This window comes from Hylobates moloch, unplaced genomic scaffold (genome assembly GCF_009828535.3).
Source record: "Hylobates moloch isolate HMO894 unplaced genomic scaffold, HMol_V3 SCAFFOLD_1, whole genome shotgun sequence".
NCBI lineage: Eukaryota > Metazoa > Chordata > Mammalia > Primates > Hylobatidae > Hylobates > Hylobates moloch.
The window spans coordinates 14,412,930-14,429,118 of NW_026652276.1; the positions used below are offsets into that span (position 1 = coordinate 14,412,930).

At 34.4% G+C, this 16,189-nt stretch overlaps 1 protein-coding gene across 16 annotated transcripts in view; it reads right to left on the reverse strand.

The window, feature by feature from the left end:
• MFF (mitochondrial fission factor) overlaps nucleotides 1-16,189 on the reverse strand; it is a 32,621-nt gene continuing 16,432 nt past the window's right edge. For 7 of the 16 annotated variants that reach the window (XM_058437798.1, XM_058437788.1, XM_058437770.1 and 4 more), the window contains 6 exons: nucleotides 15,238-15,312; nucleotides 10,630-10,788; nucleotides 7,052-7,084; nucleotides 5,441-5,500; nucleotides 2,100-2,184; nucleotides 1-871 (listed from right to left, as the gene is read on the reverse strand). In XM_058437798.1, coding sequence (XP_058293781.1) covers nucleotides 740-871; nucleotides 2,100-2,184; nucleotides 5,441-5,500; nucleotides 7,052-7,084; nucleotides 10,630-10,788; nucleotides 15,238-15,312 — 544 coding nt within the window. In that variant the 3' untranslated portion in view covers nucleotides 1-739. The remainder of the gene's footprint in view (nucleotides 872-2,099; nucleotides 2,185-5,440; nucleotides 5,501-7,051; nucleotides 7,085-10,629; nucleotides 10,789-15,237; nucleotides 15,313-16,189) is intronic. The other 9 variants (XM_058437783.1, XM_058437779.1, XM_058437803.1 and 6 more) reach the window with 9 other exon arrangements.

Consider the following 16,189-nt stretch of genomic DNA (forward strand, 5'->3'; position numbering starts at 1 on the left):
TGCTTTGCTTGACAGTTTATTAAATACACTACATTTGTACCTTATTCTGTAGTTTTTTAAATTGTTCACACATGAACTGAGTAAAAACGTACTTTATAGAAAACCAAGTGCAAAACTAAAATGAAAGATTGCACACATATTAAACTGCTGAAATTGTGCACATATTGCACACATATTAAACTGCTGAAATGTTAGAAATTAATCTGTACAAGTACCTAATGAAGAAGGTTATGAAATATTAGGTGGTTCGAGTTTCTTAAATCTGGCACCAGACCATGACTTTGGAAGTGTTCATGTTGAAGTGTCAATGCAAAAATGTCTATTAACAAAACTGCTTAACACTGTTTGAGAAACAGGACAACATACTTGTTTTTCTTTCACAGACACTTTTCTAAATCAATTCTCTACAGACTCTCTCCCATTCAGAATCAGTTGGGTGGACTGATGAGGCAAAAAATAAATTCCTTTTAAAAAACAAAACTGGAGCCTATTTACAAAACATGCAAAGGGTTTTAAGCAGGTGTTACTGCAGAACTGCTCAAACGTGAATACAGCTGAGTGACAGAATATATCTTTACTTCTACAAATATAGGTCCTTCCTCCAGACTTTCTGGAAGAAATACATTTTCAGGGTGTGGACTATAAAATGGCATACAATGCAGAGACAGAAACAAAGAAGTTTGCAAATCTTTTATATTTCCAGCTGTTGAGACAATATTTTTGAGGGCTGATGTTACCTCTAGCGGCGAAACCAGAGCCAGCTATTAAGCAGCCAGAAAGCTACAGTAATTGAATACATGACTATTTCTCTTTTAGCACGTTCTTTGTTCTCCTCTTCCAGAAGTTGTAGACGTCTATTTAGTTTGATTATCTAAGTGAAAAACAAACACACACAGAATATGGAGGCTTTAATGAATAGAGCAATCAGATTCTTATTAAGTAGTATAATAATTAAGTCAACAAATTATTACAAACATGGAAAGTTTCATTTGCAGCAAAATAAACACAACTACACATAGAAAAACATGTCATTCATGACAGCTTAAATTCACTTACACATCCTTTCCCTTTCCCTTCTTCAGATTTCTGAGTTAGGAAGGCTGTATTTCCTTCCTAACTTGATTACATAGTGAGGTGAGGAAGCGGTTACCTACTGTTATTCTGGCAGAAAAGACTCAGTATGCATTTTGGCAGGCTTACCACAGCAGAAAGAATACGGGACTCCTTCCCCTTTCTATGCCTCTCCTACGAACTTCTTGTCACTCAACCTCAGTTGTTCATCTTGAACCTGGCATAACTGCCTTCTCTGTCCACCTCTGAGTTACTGAGACAATCCAATAAAATAACCTACTGTAGGGGGCTTTGGGATATGGCACCCAAACCCTTCAGGCCTGAAGGCTAATTCCCCAGCTGCTGGAAATGCTGCTGGCTGACAGTGCCACCCTTGCTGTTAGCCCTTACTGTGAAAAGCCCAGGGCTGAACAACCGCCTGCTTAAGCTTGTGTTCTCCTACTGATCTCCACCTAAAAATGTCTTATTTAATCCAATTTCCCGCTATATCTATTTGGCATAGACACAATGAGAAAACCAACTATGCCTTCTTCACAAGTGTGTATGTGTGATACTTGAGGCTGTGGGAGTACATATTAAAAACTACACATGTGCAACTGCAGTTCTAAGAAAGGATTTATTACAGAATACAAGAAATACATATGCAGGGATGCTGTGCAAGCTGCAAGGAGCGGTTTCCAAAATGGAGTAATGAAACACAGCAAGAAAGGTTCCAAAGTGATTGTTCCACATTTCAGAAGCCAAACAAGCAACTGATGGCTGTACTGGTTTGCTAAAGATTCTGTTATCAGCCAGAATTACATTAATCTATCTTGGTAATACTGTTTTACAGTGATCAAAACATGTAAAGGGTAGTTTAATATATCTTTAATCAAAATGAGAAAATCAATTATGGCTTACTAGTTTGATAGATATAGTTCAAGTCATGGATCCCACAGAAGAGAAAATAATAAAATGTTGAGAACTATCACTTTAAAATATTGTATGACTATAACTGATAAATATATCTTATTTGGTACACTAAATACCTGTCGTCTTAGTGAAGCTGCATCTACAACAGTCAGGTCATCTGACGTTCCTTCAATGGTTGTATCTATATTTGAAATGCCATACCTGCAGATAAGAGATAGAAATACAAATGAATAGTAAAGTAGAACTCGAAGTAACTGGCACGCCACGTCATGCTTTGTGTAATGCTCAAAGTAGTATTCAGAAAACTGGTACTTAATAATATGAATTACTAAAATATTTTACCACCTGAATTTGTACTAATAAAGGAAAGAAAAAAGCTTAAAATGACAACTGTCTACAATATTGAAAAAGGGCACTAAAAATTGGAGAACGAGAAAAAAATCCTGACTAAAGAAATAAATAGAATATTCTCAAGCCAGAAAAGGATTGGCGATGCTAGAAAGGGTCCCTGGCTGAAAAGGTTTGAGAGCTGCCACTTAGGATAGAACAAAATATAATTCTTATACAAACTTATGTCCATATGTAAGCCCATAGGCATAGACTCACTAGCAGGGAACACAAAGTAGACTAACTCTTAACTAAAAAAAAAAAAGACTCATCACCTCTTCTCATTGCCTCTTGTCTTGCCATTTTTATTCTTTACTTCTTGTCTGTCTTTTTTTTTTTTTTGATACAGAGTTTCACTTTTGTTGCCCAGGATGGAGTGCAATGGCACAATCTCAGCTCATTGCAACCTCCACCTCTGGGGTTCAAGTGATTCTCCTACCTCAGCCTCCCAAGTAGCTGGGATTACAGGCACCTGCCACCATGCCCGGCTAATTTTTGTACTTTTAGTAGAGACGGGGTTTTACCATTTTGGCCAGGCTGGTCTCAAAGTCCTGACCTCAGGTGATCCACCCACCTCAGCCTCCTAATTTGCTGGGATTACAGGCCTGAGCAGCCATGCCCGGCCTATTCTTTACTTCTTATTTCCAATTACTTATGCTCTACTGTGTTCTCCCACAGAAACAATTATAAAATCTCCTGAATACATCTTGCCACTACATTTAGCTCCAGAATTGGCCCAATAATGAATAAAATGCTGTGTATAAAATAATACTGAAAAACCACTAAGACAAAATCCAGAGAAAGCATATTAAAAAAGTACTTTTTGTTCCAATGTAGTTACTTCTAAAGGGGCACTAATTTTTAGGTGAATGACACTAAACTTCTGAAAAACAAAGACAAATGCCATTCCTCTTCTTTGCCTGGATTTCCACATTTTAAAATTTAGTTTAATTAATAGCTTCATTGAGATACAACTTATATAACCACACAATTCACCTCACATGTATTTTATATCCTAAATTGTTATTTTAGTAAAATGGCATAGTAAATTTTCTTTTTTTCTTTTTTTTTTTTTTACTTTATTAAAATACTGAGTTTTATTTCACATGTATATTTTTGTCTCCCCACCATTCCCATGTCTGACCACCGCTACTACTATGGCATAGTAAATTTTCTAAATGAGCAGAATATAAACAAACTAAATTAAAAGTTACTCCTGTGTAGTCCAGAGAGTTGGCAAATGGATCATCTATTCTAATATCTATCCCAGCAAGTCCCCACTACAAAAAGCACATACCCACACAAAGGGATATGAAGCAGAATTATACTTTTCATCCAGACATGTTAAAGACAAGTCTACTCAGAAAATCCTTTTGTTTTAAATATTGTTAAAAGTAATAAAAATACTTTAATAAAGTATGCAAAAAACCTTAAACAATAGATGGTGTGTACTGACTCTAGATAATCTACAACCATCTCCAAATATTCCTTCTATGGCTAAATTATCTTGCTTTCTCATTAACTGTCCCCTTATTTCATGAGAACACAGTAAACAACCTGGAGCACTTAGGGTAATTATACCAGTTAGAGAAGTAAACTTCTAAGTTAGTAGATGCTGGAACTATGGGTTTACAAATGATTAGGGGAAAAAATAAAGGTTGAAAATTCCCTTTTCCCTCACTTCATCCTCAAAATAAAACTCTTCTCTTTCTCTGAGGCCACATAACAGAGGAATAATTAGGAAAAAAATCAAACAGAAGCAATTGTTAAAGGGATCTGAACCGAACATAGAGAATGAAGTACAAATGAAAGCGATTACTCACAATTTATATCCTGAATTAACTAAGGTTTAGATATCTGAAAAGGAAATCTCCATTTGCAAAGAAATATAAGGATATGACAAAAGATTTTACCTATATAATTCAATTTAAAACAAAACTATGTTACTTTACATTGTGTTTTAAACAAAAACCTGTATTTATCAGAACTAAAAAACTCTAATGCTAAGTTAGATCATTGGCTGAAAATACTCTGACACAAAGATAAAAGATCACAAACTTAGAGAAAAATATAAGGGAAAACGACAATGAACTGAACTAAGATTGTAAAAAGAAACAAGTCAGCAGAGTGGTAAGGGATTACCACAGGTGCACTTTTCAATTCCTCCAACATGAATTCAGTTTTAATGAGCAGCTAATGTTTCCCTTTTCTCTTGCTTCAATGAATGTACCAACTTCTTCTAAGCACAGAAATGATGCTGCCAGTTTTAAATCTACTGCTACAGATAATACATTTCTGCTTAAATAAAACTGACTGAAAAAATTATACAGTAATAGCATCTGTGAATACCAACGAGCTTTTGACTTTGTTTTTCCAGACTACAGGAAAACTAAATGGGCATTTTGGCACTTAAGAACTGCATGTATTTGTATGTGCCATTCTGCCAGCCCCTGTGTGTGTCAGGAAGAAAGGAACACTCAACCTATGTGTGTCTGAAAGTGTAAAAAGGGCAAAAATAAGAGAGAAGGCCTTAAATCAACAGATGATAAAAATGCTTAAAACTAAATTTCCTTTCTAAATATGTGCCTTCCCAAACTGTGGAGCTGTTAATGCTGATTTTTCCCAATTTAAGATGATGATGCCTTACAAACGAAGACAGGTTTGTTCACACACTAAAAGTGACATTCCGATAATTAACAACTTAAAAAGAAATGCTGGGCACAATTCAGGCAACCATTAAAATGATGCACATAAAATAAGATTTAAGACTTTTTTCTGTTTTAGCATGTAAATTATTATAAACCACCTATAAACTATTAACACTACACTTAAATAAAATAGCTGTTCACATCATACCATAATTACTAAACATTTTCCCTCATATTAATTGGCCAAATGTCATGACTGATTATTCATTGTTCTTAGAGAGAAGCAAGAGGTACTCATCAAGGAAAGCTGTAGAAAGAAGTCCAGCTACAAACACAGGCATAGCTACGACATGCATCATGCCCTGCAACACACAAATTCCGCCAACCATTTACCCTGGTAATTACGAAGTCTCAAAATTTACCTGACGTTGTCATGATGAGGATTAGAAGTGGCGGCAGCAGACCCACCACGCAACACAGGTCTAAGGCAGGTTTTTGCGGGAGAAGGCACAAGACAGAATCAGGAAACAGAGAAGTAATAAAATAAAAGCAAAAACAAGACAAATAAATGTCAAATAGGATTATATTGTATATTTCAATACAATATAATATCTCTCAACTACTTTAAAAAATCCTTGTCTCATGTGTCCTCCATTTTATCATTTTCATAAACTCAACATTACTATTGATCAAAGGAACAAAGGGAATCTATATTTACATGACAAAACAGCACCAACATATAAAATAATTTTCTTGGTGCTTTATGAAATTTAAGACAGAGGACAACTCTGCTTAAAAAGTCTAATTCCTTTCCTCTAGTTGGAAAAAAAAAAATCACTAGCACCTTTAAAAGCATATCAGGACCTGGTTAGCTGCACCAGTATGACCACAGTTGCTCATCTGGTATCAACAGCTCTACCTCAAAGACTGTATTCATAAATTTCAAGAAACTCCATTTCCCACACTTCCTTCCCTCCCACCTCATTAATTTTGAGTAGTGCCTGATGTCTTATTGCAGCTGTGTCTCATTCAAACTCTCAGCTCTCCAGAGTGAAAATGCAAGCCTCCACTCTGAAGCTGAGAAGATCAGGAGATGTGCTAGAGCACATTACAGGAAGTGCAATCCACAATTTGAGTCTGATCTTGAGACAACCAGGAGTGACATACAGGGCTGCTGGAAATGAAGACTTAGGTGCAATGGGAAACTTGGTGGGGATTTCCACTCATTCTCAGTATATACTTTGGCGCTAGAGGACAGTTAGCTTTCTACTTTGATAAGCAGTAACCTTTCCAATAAGTTTTATCTTTTAAAATCAGAAAACAAAAGCTTCTATGTGTTCACTGGTCAATTCCCCCTAAAACAATCAGCAATATTTACTAAGCAGAGAAAGGAGACTGGAGTGTTGGATCCATATAAAGATTTGAAGAATTATTAAATCCTATTTTGGATATCTCATTCTCTAAGTAACTGATCTGGTTTTGCCTGAATTAAGTATCAAGACAATAATTATATAATGGAAAATGTTTAACACCAAATGCACTAATTTTTTCTGTAAGTTGGCACAGCTGTGGAATTTTGACTACAATACAAATCATTATTTTCTGATAATTCAATTCATGTAAGAAAATTCTAATGTTTAACTTCTACATGTCTTAAAGGTACTACCAGTGCTTACAGAAATTTCTGGAGCCTAGAAGATAAGGGATTCAGAGACTTTTTGGGGAAACACGTTTGACTTTTATTTTACTGGCTAAAAAACATGGAGAAACCACATATGCTTAAGACAGGTCAGGTCTTTAACTCATCTCATCCTACTAACATATTTACTCTGTGGCATTAGGAAACCTGTTATTTAACTACAAACTTAAATTACACTAACATGAAAATGGTTAACTAGATGAAGCTATCACTGTGTGCTTCCTAAAGCTTTTTAAAATGCACACAGTATGTTCAAATGGGTCTGTCATATTCGACATATTCCGCCACAGAGATTTCCCTTTTATAACGCAGAGCCAGAAAATAATACAGTTACCTTTCACAACGTATTTCATTTTGTCTTCTCACACTGGCAATTGACACATATAATATAAAAGTAAATTAGACAGGTATGTGGCAAAGTTAGAAACTTCATTCAAGTACCATTTTCCACAATAAGTATGATTTAATACATAAAATCTTCTCAACAGTATGTTTTGTAGAGTGGCAAAAGGGAAACAAATCCAAGGCTACCACCAAGCTCCATCACTAACTTGCGTACTGACATTTTTTGAGTAAATATGCTCTGAGGTAACAGAATATGTGTTTCTTTGCTATAAAAATGTAATCTGCTACAGAAAATAAACAGTTTAATTGGGGATCAGGAATTATACATTTTTTTTAAAGAGAAAAATTATAAATAACAAACACTGTATCCACTGCAACTCTGGATTTCTAGGTCTTCCAAGTTGTATATTTATAGGGATACTTGCCAAAAATATAAATTATTCATACATTGGTTTCTTATTCTATTCACTCAAAGCTGGTACAATCTGTTAAGGAAAAACTGTATAAAAATAATCAAGCCCCTCCTAAAAATAAGAGCTAAGCATGACTCATCTATCAATATTTAAATAATGTTCTTACACAGGAACTAAGTTTCTTTTTTAAGATGCTAATATTTTACATTGTAAAATGAGGTACATAGCTGTAACAGATATAGGGCGAGACGGGCATTTTCTAACCAGTTAAGGACCAAATCATAATAATATTTTAATTTCTGCTGCACCTGAGCAAATGACACACCTGGTGCTTTGGTAAATTTTCAGTATATCAGTTTTCCAAATGCGTAACACTCACCTGTGTAAATAAACTTTTCTAACATGTACCTAGGATTTAACTTGGTTTTCACGTTGAGCTTGGTTTAGATCATCTACATTCTTGTAAGAAAAAAATATATGGTACACAAACCTTTTGACAGCATCCTTTAAAATGTAAACTGAACACAGTTCTTACGTCAAGGAATTGTGAATCTGCATTATTTCATAGTGATAAAGCAAGCAGAAAGCTTTTCTCTTTTTCTGCCAAACAGTTCTAGTTTAAATTAACTACACCTAATGTGATGGCATATGACCAAAGATAAGGTATTGCATTAGCATAATAGCCAAGAGTAATAAAATAGAAAGAAAAAATGATCTACAGAGCAAGGAACATAGAAGCACTTAAAATTTCATAAGCAGTATTATTTTATAATCATGCAAGTAGAACATTATCCAAATTTCACATTCCTATTTCTTATATCTGAAAAGTCATGCCAGATACTTCTCACAGAGGAAATAAAAACTGATTTGGCACTTAAAATTCTGATAAAATCTTGCTCAACACTGAGATCCTAAGTGAATACAACTTTAAAAAATCCTTTCAATACTGAAAGCATCAATAAGACTGATGAGAATCTAACCCTCCAGATTCCAAGGTAATAACTAATGCTACAGATCTAGGAGCAAAGCATTATTAATATAACTCCTTCAAGAACTTTTAAAAACTTACTGAAATGAATGAGAAAAGAGAATTCCTTCCCAGAAAAGGGATTTTTAGAGTTATCAATTCATCACAATGTAAAAAAGTGAAATAAAATTTCACTTAAAGTCCAAAAATATTTTTCATTATTAAAAAAATACAAAATTTATACTAATACAATTTTTGATTTTATACATTTGACTCTGAGGCACAATTTTTTTCCATTATGGAGGAAAAAATCCATATTTTTATAAGTTCCACATTATTGCAATGAACTGTGTACATGCTGGTGGGGAGGAGGTGGGACAAATAATTTTTTTTTCTTTTTTTACTTTTTGGGACATATAATTTTAATGTACTGTGACTTTGCTATCTAGCTATTATTACTTTTTATACAATATTTGGAAATATCTCTCATTCAGATATTTAAAATGTAATAGCATTTGATATGATATACTCGCACCTAATAATCTGGTCTCCACTAAGGACTTACTGTAATTAAAAAGTTAAACAAGCTAGCTGATGGACAATAAATCTGTTTTAAGGAGGGAAGAGAAAACAGGCCCTTGTAAGTATTAGTTCTTAAGTGCCATCTACTTTATATGCAATATCGTTTGAAAGATCTCCTATCACACTAAATAAAGAACTGGAGGCCATTATCCCTGTATTATAATTAAAGGTGGGGGAGGGGAGAAGATCCTCACAAGAATTCACAAAGCTAGATATTATTACCCTTCCTCTCTATTTTTCAACAGAAGAGAAAAGTGAGGCCAAAAGAAGCTAAGCAATTTGTTCAAGGCCATCACGCAGCTATGCAGTGGGGTGGATCCAGGTTAATTCTGACTGACTCCCTGAATCCATGCTTTTTGTTCTGAACCTTGCTGCTTCTTACAGCTTCCCAACAGTCCAAAAACGTCTTTGAAGCTTCAAAAAGCATAAAAAGGGAGTCTAAACCCTTGGGGAAAAACAAACGAACAAAACACATCTATACATATACATGTATATATAATTTTCCTCCCCATACCCTCATGCCATGAGCTTTCTTTTTAAGCTCTTCTTAGTGCAGCTTTCAGTCCTTGGGCCCAAATGCATAGCACTAGGTCAACTCTGGGAAGGCTCAGAAAGGCCCTGGATTCAACAATGGTAAGTAGCACGGACAGGTGCTTGTGAAGTATGGTGACATACCCAGGGCCTGTGTGAGGACTACAAGCACTCAACAAGAAAAAGTTTGTTCAGTGCAAGCCAGAAGTCATATTCGTTCCTAAGGTAAGAAACAGGATTTATTAGAAGGGCCAGCTTAATTTATTGTGAAATCTTCAACATGCAAAAAGTAACAATTAAATAATCATGAAAATTCAAACCCTGACTACCAGAAGCCACTAGATAAATGTTCAGAGTTGAAATGAAACTGACTCTATCTTTCCCACACTATGCCAAAAAAGCTCCCTGAATTTCCTTTAAAACATTATGTAGTAATAAAGCGAGGACAAAAAGTACTTGAGATAATTGCAAAAAAACTATTTGTATGAATAAGTCTAAGTATACTACTGATGATTTTACCTGGAGATGTTCAAAAGTGAGATAAATTATCAACATTGAAAAATACCAGTATTATCAAAAAGGTGATAGCACCTGGAATTTTCAAAACAAGCCTAGAAATCCGTAGCTGAGAGGAAAGGAAAAAAGTGTCCCGGCAGCTGCGCTGACATCACCTCCTCAGATTTGCTTTATTAATCCAATCATATTAGTAGCATAAATGATTACATCAAAAGACTAACTAACGAGGACTAGTAAGCTTCAGTCTAACACTCAATCCAACGGGACGGGGCCCCTTGGCATCAAATACTTAGAATAGGCTAGAAAAGCCTTTGAAAAAAATCACTACACTTTCTATGTATACTCTCCCTGACAGAAGGAAAGCTAATGTAATCTTGTGAAATGTGAATTTTGGACAATAATTTCAAATTAAAAGAAAGTAAAGCAAGCTGTTTCAAACCATTGCATCTTAGAAAGAGGCTAGAAGGTAAAAACAGAAAAGAAAGACACCACAGTCCACTGAACAAGAGGCCAAAAAATATGCAACAAAGCTGTCAAGAGTCACGGATGGCCAGTCACCTGCGATTTTCATCCAGCACATCCAAGATCTGCTGGTATGCCCTACGAGTAGAAGACTGGATAAGCGACAAAATGCCACGAGCAGAGGAAAGATTAGCTCCATCTTCAGGTAACATATGGGGAGGACAGACCCGAGTCTGTTGTGGCGATGGTGTCACACTGTTTACACAAGCACAGCAAATGAAGAGAAAAACACGCAAGTCAGATTTTTATAAAACTTCAGCCGAGCAGTCTTTATCTTTATTTTCTTAGTGTTCTTGCCCCTGTTTCCCACCCTTCACTCTCCCCGCAAGAAAACAGTCAAAGAATAAACATTTTGAATTGTTTTCAAAAACTAGCTACAAGGCAGCACTTACAACTTTGTAACCCTAAACATCAAAATAAATAAACTGAATATGAAAGAACTGTGGAGAGGGAAGAGAACTACAGCAATGAATGTGTTCAACCCCTCCCATTAGAGAAGCAGCATTCTTTACTTCGTGTTTATATTCCAATTCAATAAACCAAACTTCTAAGAAACAACACTGCTGTCAACTTACGGATGATTAGAAGAGTAGGACAGGGAATTCTCACATACAGATGTCAAAGTTTAAACACATGAATCAAAAGTGATTCCATAAAAACACCATTTCAAATACTTCATAAAGCCAACGAAGCAAGTTGAAGTTTACGATGAGTAAATGACACTGATTTAAGGACGAATTAGTCTTAGAAAATGGTAACAAAGCATTCTGATTGTTTAATTATAGTAAGCATATGTTCTCTAGTTAAATGACTAAAGCATAAAAATATTCCCAAATCTGTGAATACAGCAAAAGAAGGCAAGGACACTTCTTAAATTATCAATGGCTGATAACCATTTCTGGGCTTCTTAGTGACAATAATCTTAATTGTTCTTTCATGTGTGGGCTAAGATTCAAAATTTCATTTGACTCCCCTGCCAGTGCTTTCTGAAAGCTGAATGAACCAATTCTTATGGTTCTAACCTAAACTCTTAAGATCTGTATCAGTATTTTCAGGGAGCTGTTTAATGTTACAGCATGATTATCTATTGTGAGGTATTTATTTAACTGACATACAGACTTGGCAGATGGGTTGTTACAATAAGAGGACTATGACAGTGGAATGAGGGCTCAACATTCTCAACGTCAAGGCAAAACTAACATCAGGCTAAACGTCATCCAATGTGTATTACATCTGAAAGAATAAAAACAAAGCAGATGGTAAACAATTGAAAAAAGAAAATCTCTTATTTTGACTGTGTAATCTTTTCTAACAGCATATATTTGTTTGGAAACTACAAAATAAGTGGGATAATTTTTGACAGGATAGTTACAGTCATCTGATATTATTCCCAGAGTCCCAGAAAATTAAAAAACAAAATCTCCTCCACAGTTTTATGAATAACTTTGAATGGCTTGGTGATCCAAGGAGAGAAGTACCATAACATGAAAACCACGTTTTTCAAAGACTACTTAGAAGATCTAAGCCAAACCTTAACATATAAAGCAACTAATCTATCAAGCCTGATTCACCATAGGATTTAGGCCTAATGGTGTCAAGATAAACTCAAATTTTCAGATGCAGTTTCATGACTAGTGACCTTAAATGTCCGTCCAGAGACTTGCAATCTCTGGGAATACATATAAGCCAACATTATCTACTGTTCCATGGTAATTGGCAAAACCCATACCGGGCATTCCAGAAGGGTAAAAACAAATAAAGAAACAAACAAACAAATAAAAAAACCATCCTATCTGTGAAACAAAACTATATATTAGTCTTACACTCAGAATTCTCTTTAGGTAGCACTGGGAAAACTTGAAGCTCTTACTGCTTGTGAGAATTAAACAATGGCCAGTTCTGCATCAACATAAACAAACAATCCATCTTACACTCTTCTTGATAGAGCAGCCAGCGTAACTGCCTAAATTCACTCAAGCAAGTTTTAAAGGACTAATCTGTACTTTGTCTTTGCATCTGGGGGTTTAAATTGAACACTTCGTGTATCATTCTGTATTGATAAATAAACCAGCTATATACTAACATATTAAAGGCTACAATAATCAATATTTAGAATTATAATCTTGGGGCAACAGTATGAATGAACTAAACTCAAATCCATGAAAAAAACTTAATGGATTTTGGCCCATTAAAAATTAAAATAAAAGAAGGGTTACTTCCTCTAAGAGAAACCCTTTTGCCGGAAACAAACAATAATGAATTGTTAATTTAAACTGTAAAAGTACAAGTATTTTCTGTCCATATATAGGAAATGAAGAGGTCATCTTATAGTCAAACATAAACTTACTTCAGACTAACTGCAAAGAGTTCCTAAGATGGAATGCAGAAGGTTGGATTCTAAAACAATCTATAGGATTTCTCTCAATTCTAAGATTTTACGATCACATGAAATTGGAATACAATGAGAAACAACCTCACATGATCCTCAGTTATAATTTAATATGAAAAATACTTCTGTAGAAAGATAAAAGATGAAATTAAATTTTTATCAATACTAGTAAAGATATTTATTTCCTCAAAAACCAGCATCAAAAACATAACTAGAGGTTCTAGTTGTTTCTCAAAAGAAATTAACATTTCAAAGATTAGTCAAAAAATTTAGCTTTTCATTCATGTGTATGGCAATCCTCCATAAACAGCAAAAACAAAATCGGGAGTATTTTTTTTTAATTGATGACTACTTTGCCAGTGTTGTATAGATTAAATGTCCTTGTTTGGTAACATTTAATTCCATCTACAGATGAAATGAATCACCATAAGATCGCCAAAACTACATTAGTAATTAGAGGCAATAAATAATTTAGCAATTGTCTTTCCTTTTTAAAACTTTAAGCAGTCTTGTTGGTCTTTTTTACAAATAAATGTAAAAACAAGAAAGAATAAGCTCCATTTTAGCAATCAGTTTGACGGGAGTTAAAACGTACTCCACAGGTATCAACTGTGGAGGGAAACAGCGCTTTCATCTCCGTCCACTCATGGACTCAACCAAGGTTTAGTGACTTTCTGTTTCTGTTGTTTTGACAAGTGAACTATTGTGGAAAATAAAAAAGTAAACATACTGCAAAGGCACTGAGAAGATTAAGTAAATGGCATTATATATATATTAGTAATTTAATAAAAATGCACTTCGATAAACTGATTCCAGTGATACTATAAAATAGCAAAGTCTCAACATTACCTTTTTAAAAGAAAAGATTAGAAAATTTTGAAGAAAGCACTGATGTTCACCATGCTTCATTAGTAATAGCTCTACCTTATGCTTACATGAAATCTTATCACATAAGAGTTATGTAAACACCACCAGGGCTGGGCGCAGTGGCTCATGCCTATAATCCCAGCACTTTGGGAGGCCGAGGTGGGCAGATCACTTGAAGTCAGGAGTTCAAGACCAGCCTGGCCAATATGATGAAATCCTGTCTCTACTAAAAATACAAAAATTAGCCAGGCATGGTGGCATGTGCCTGCAGTCTCAGCTACTCGGGAGACTGGGGCAGGAGAATCGCTTGAACCTGGGAGGCGGAGGTTGCAGTGAACCGAGATCACGCCATTGCATTCCAGCCTGGAAGTCATAGTGAGACTCCGTTTCAAAAACAAAACAAAATAAAACAAAACAACAACCAAAAAAAACACCAGCCAATTGTCAGAACTAAAATTTAAATAAAAAATTACTTGGCATAACTATGTCATTATTAAAAGTAAGTTCAAAGTCAAGTACCTCTTTGAGTTTTCATAGGAATAATGTTTCTCAAACTGTGAATTTAACCTCTTCGGTGAGGTATCAGACTCTTCCAAAAAATAGGGTAAAATAATAAAGAGAAAAAATTTTCACTAAAACATAAATATATTAATTTCCCTTGGAATTTTAAATAGAGAAGAAATTTTAATATATTGCCACTATCTATGGCAACTGAATAGTTCCTCGAAGCATAATAATAGAACCAGAATAAGAGGAAAACCGTTGGCTATCGGTGTAGTTTCTTCTGCTGCTTAAGAACTGTATTAGCTATTGAATACTTGTATTATATACCAAAATGTTCTGCTCCATGAGTGAGTCATTCCCATACCTTATTTTGTCACATGGAAAGAGTGGGCTTAATAATAGCAAAAAAATGCTTCCAAGCATCGTTTTAATCTATAGGATTATAAAATAAATGACAAACCGCACTTATTCTCCATTCTCCTTCAGAAACAAGTTAGAAGAAGAAAAGACAGTGTGCAAAAAAAAAAAAAAAAAAAAAAAATTGGGATCACTGAACCAGGTGAAGTTGAATCTGTCGAGAACTATTATGACAACCAAAGCAAAATAAACAAAAAAGGATGCTTGGTCCTTATGTGCATATTATATTCCATGTTCCTTTCACCAACACATGCAAAATCATATATAACTTCCTTAGTTGGTCTACTTATTTTTTTCCTTAATAAAGCATGACAGTTTGAGAAATCCTGAAACAGAGGTACTAAAAAGCCAAACAGGAAGATAATTAGGATAGCATATGTCAATTACCTGGTGAATAGATTAGTATCAACATAATCCTTCAAAACCAAAACAACTACTTGTCAAAAGCAGAGCAGATAAAATCTTACGTGTACTCCGGTGCAGAAATCGGTGCCTGGAACCTTGAAATTTTATTTCTTGGGGCAGAATCTGATCTGTGCCACCTTAAATAATAATTATGCTTCTTTTACATATTCAGCTTTTATAACACAAAGAAAAAGCTAGATCTGATTTTACTGTTTAGAATTCACTTTTGTGCTAATAGCAGACGATAATCTTATTGCCTCTTCAAAGTAATTAAGAAAACAAAGGCTAGTGCTCCTGCTCTCATACCCATTTGCACTTTTATTCTTAAAGCCATGGAATAAAATAAAGTGCAGACAGGCAAAGTTTCATGCACTATGATGCACAACAATTTCATGTTACAAAGAAAACATTAAAGTAGGTAAAGATAGTAAGAGTTTAATAATTATTTTAATAGAGGTATTATATCAATTGTTTTTTCCTCACTGCGTTAACAACACTGAATAATATGTTCATTATACAAAATTCTAAAGTTAGTAAGATGTAGATTCTTAAAGATGAATTGTAAATTATAAAATTAACAACAGTAGGAAAAGGAAGGGCAAAGTTACATTATTAACAAAGTACATATATAACATGGTAATATACTTTACAACCATAACGAAAAATACGGTTAAGCAATGTTAAGTGTTTCACTGTGAAAATGTATAAAGATTCATTACTCTTATTACCAAAAATGAGATTTTCAGTTTTACTAAAAATTTAGAAAATGTCATTAAAGCAACTTAAAGAAAAAAAAGAAAATCAAGTATTAGTTAACACTGTAAATCTTTTCTGTTATGAGGAACTTACGTTACTGGGTAAATGCAAAAATATCTATGTCATCTACTCTAAATTATACTTCACTGGATTGGTTTTCATACATAATAAAGGGGTTTCCTTTCTCTTCAGTTCAATGCAGCTATCAATAATACATACTTCGGGAGAAAAAATAAGAGTGGTGCTATATTACAATAA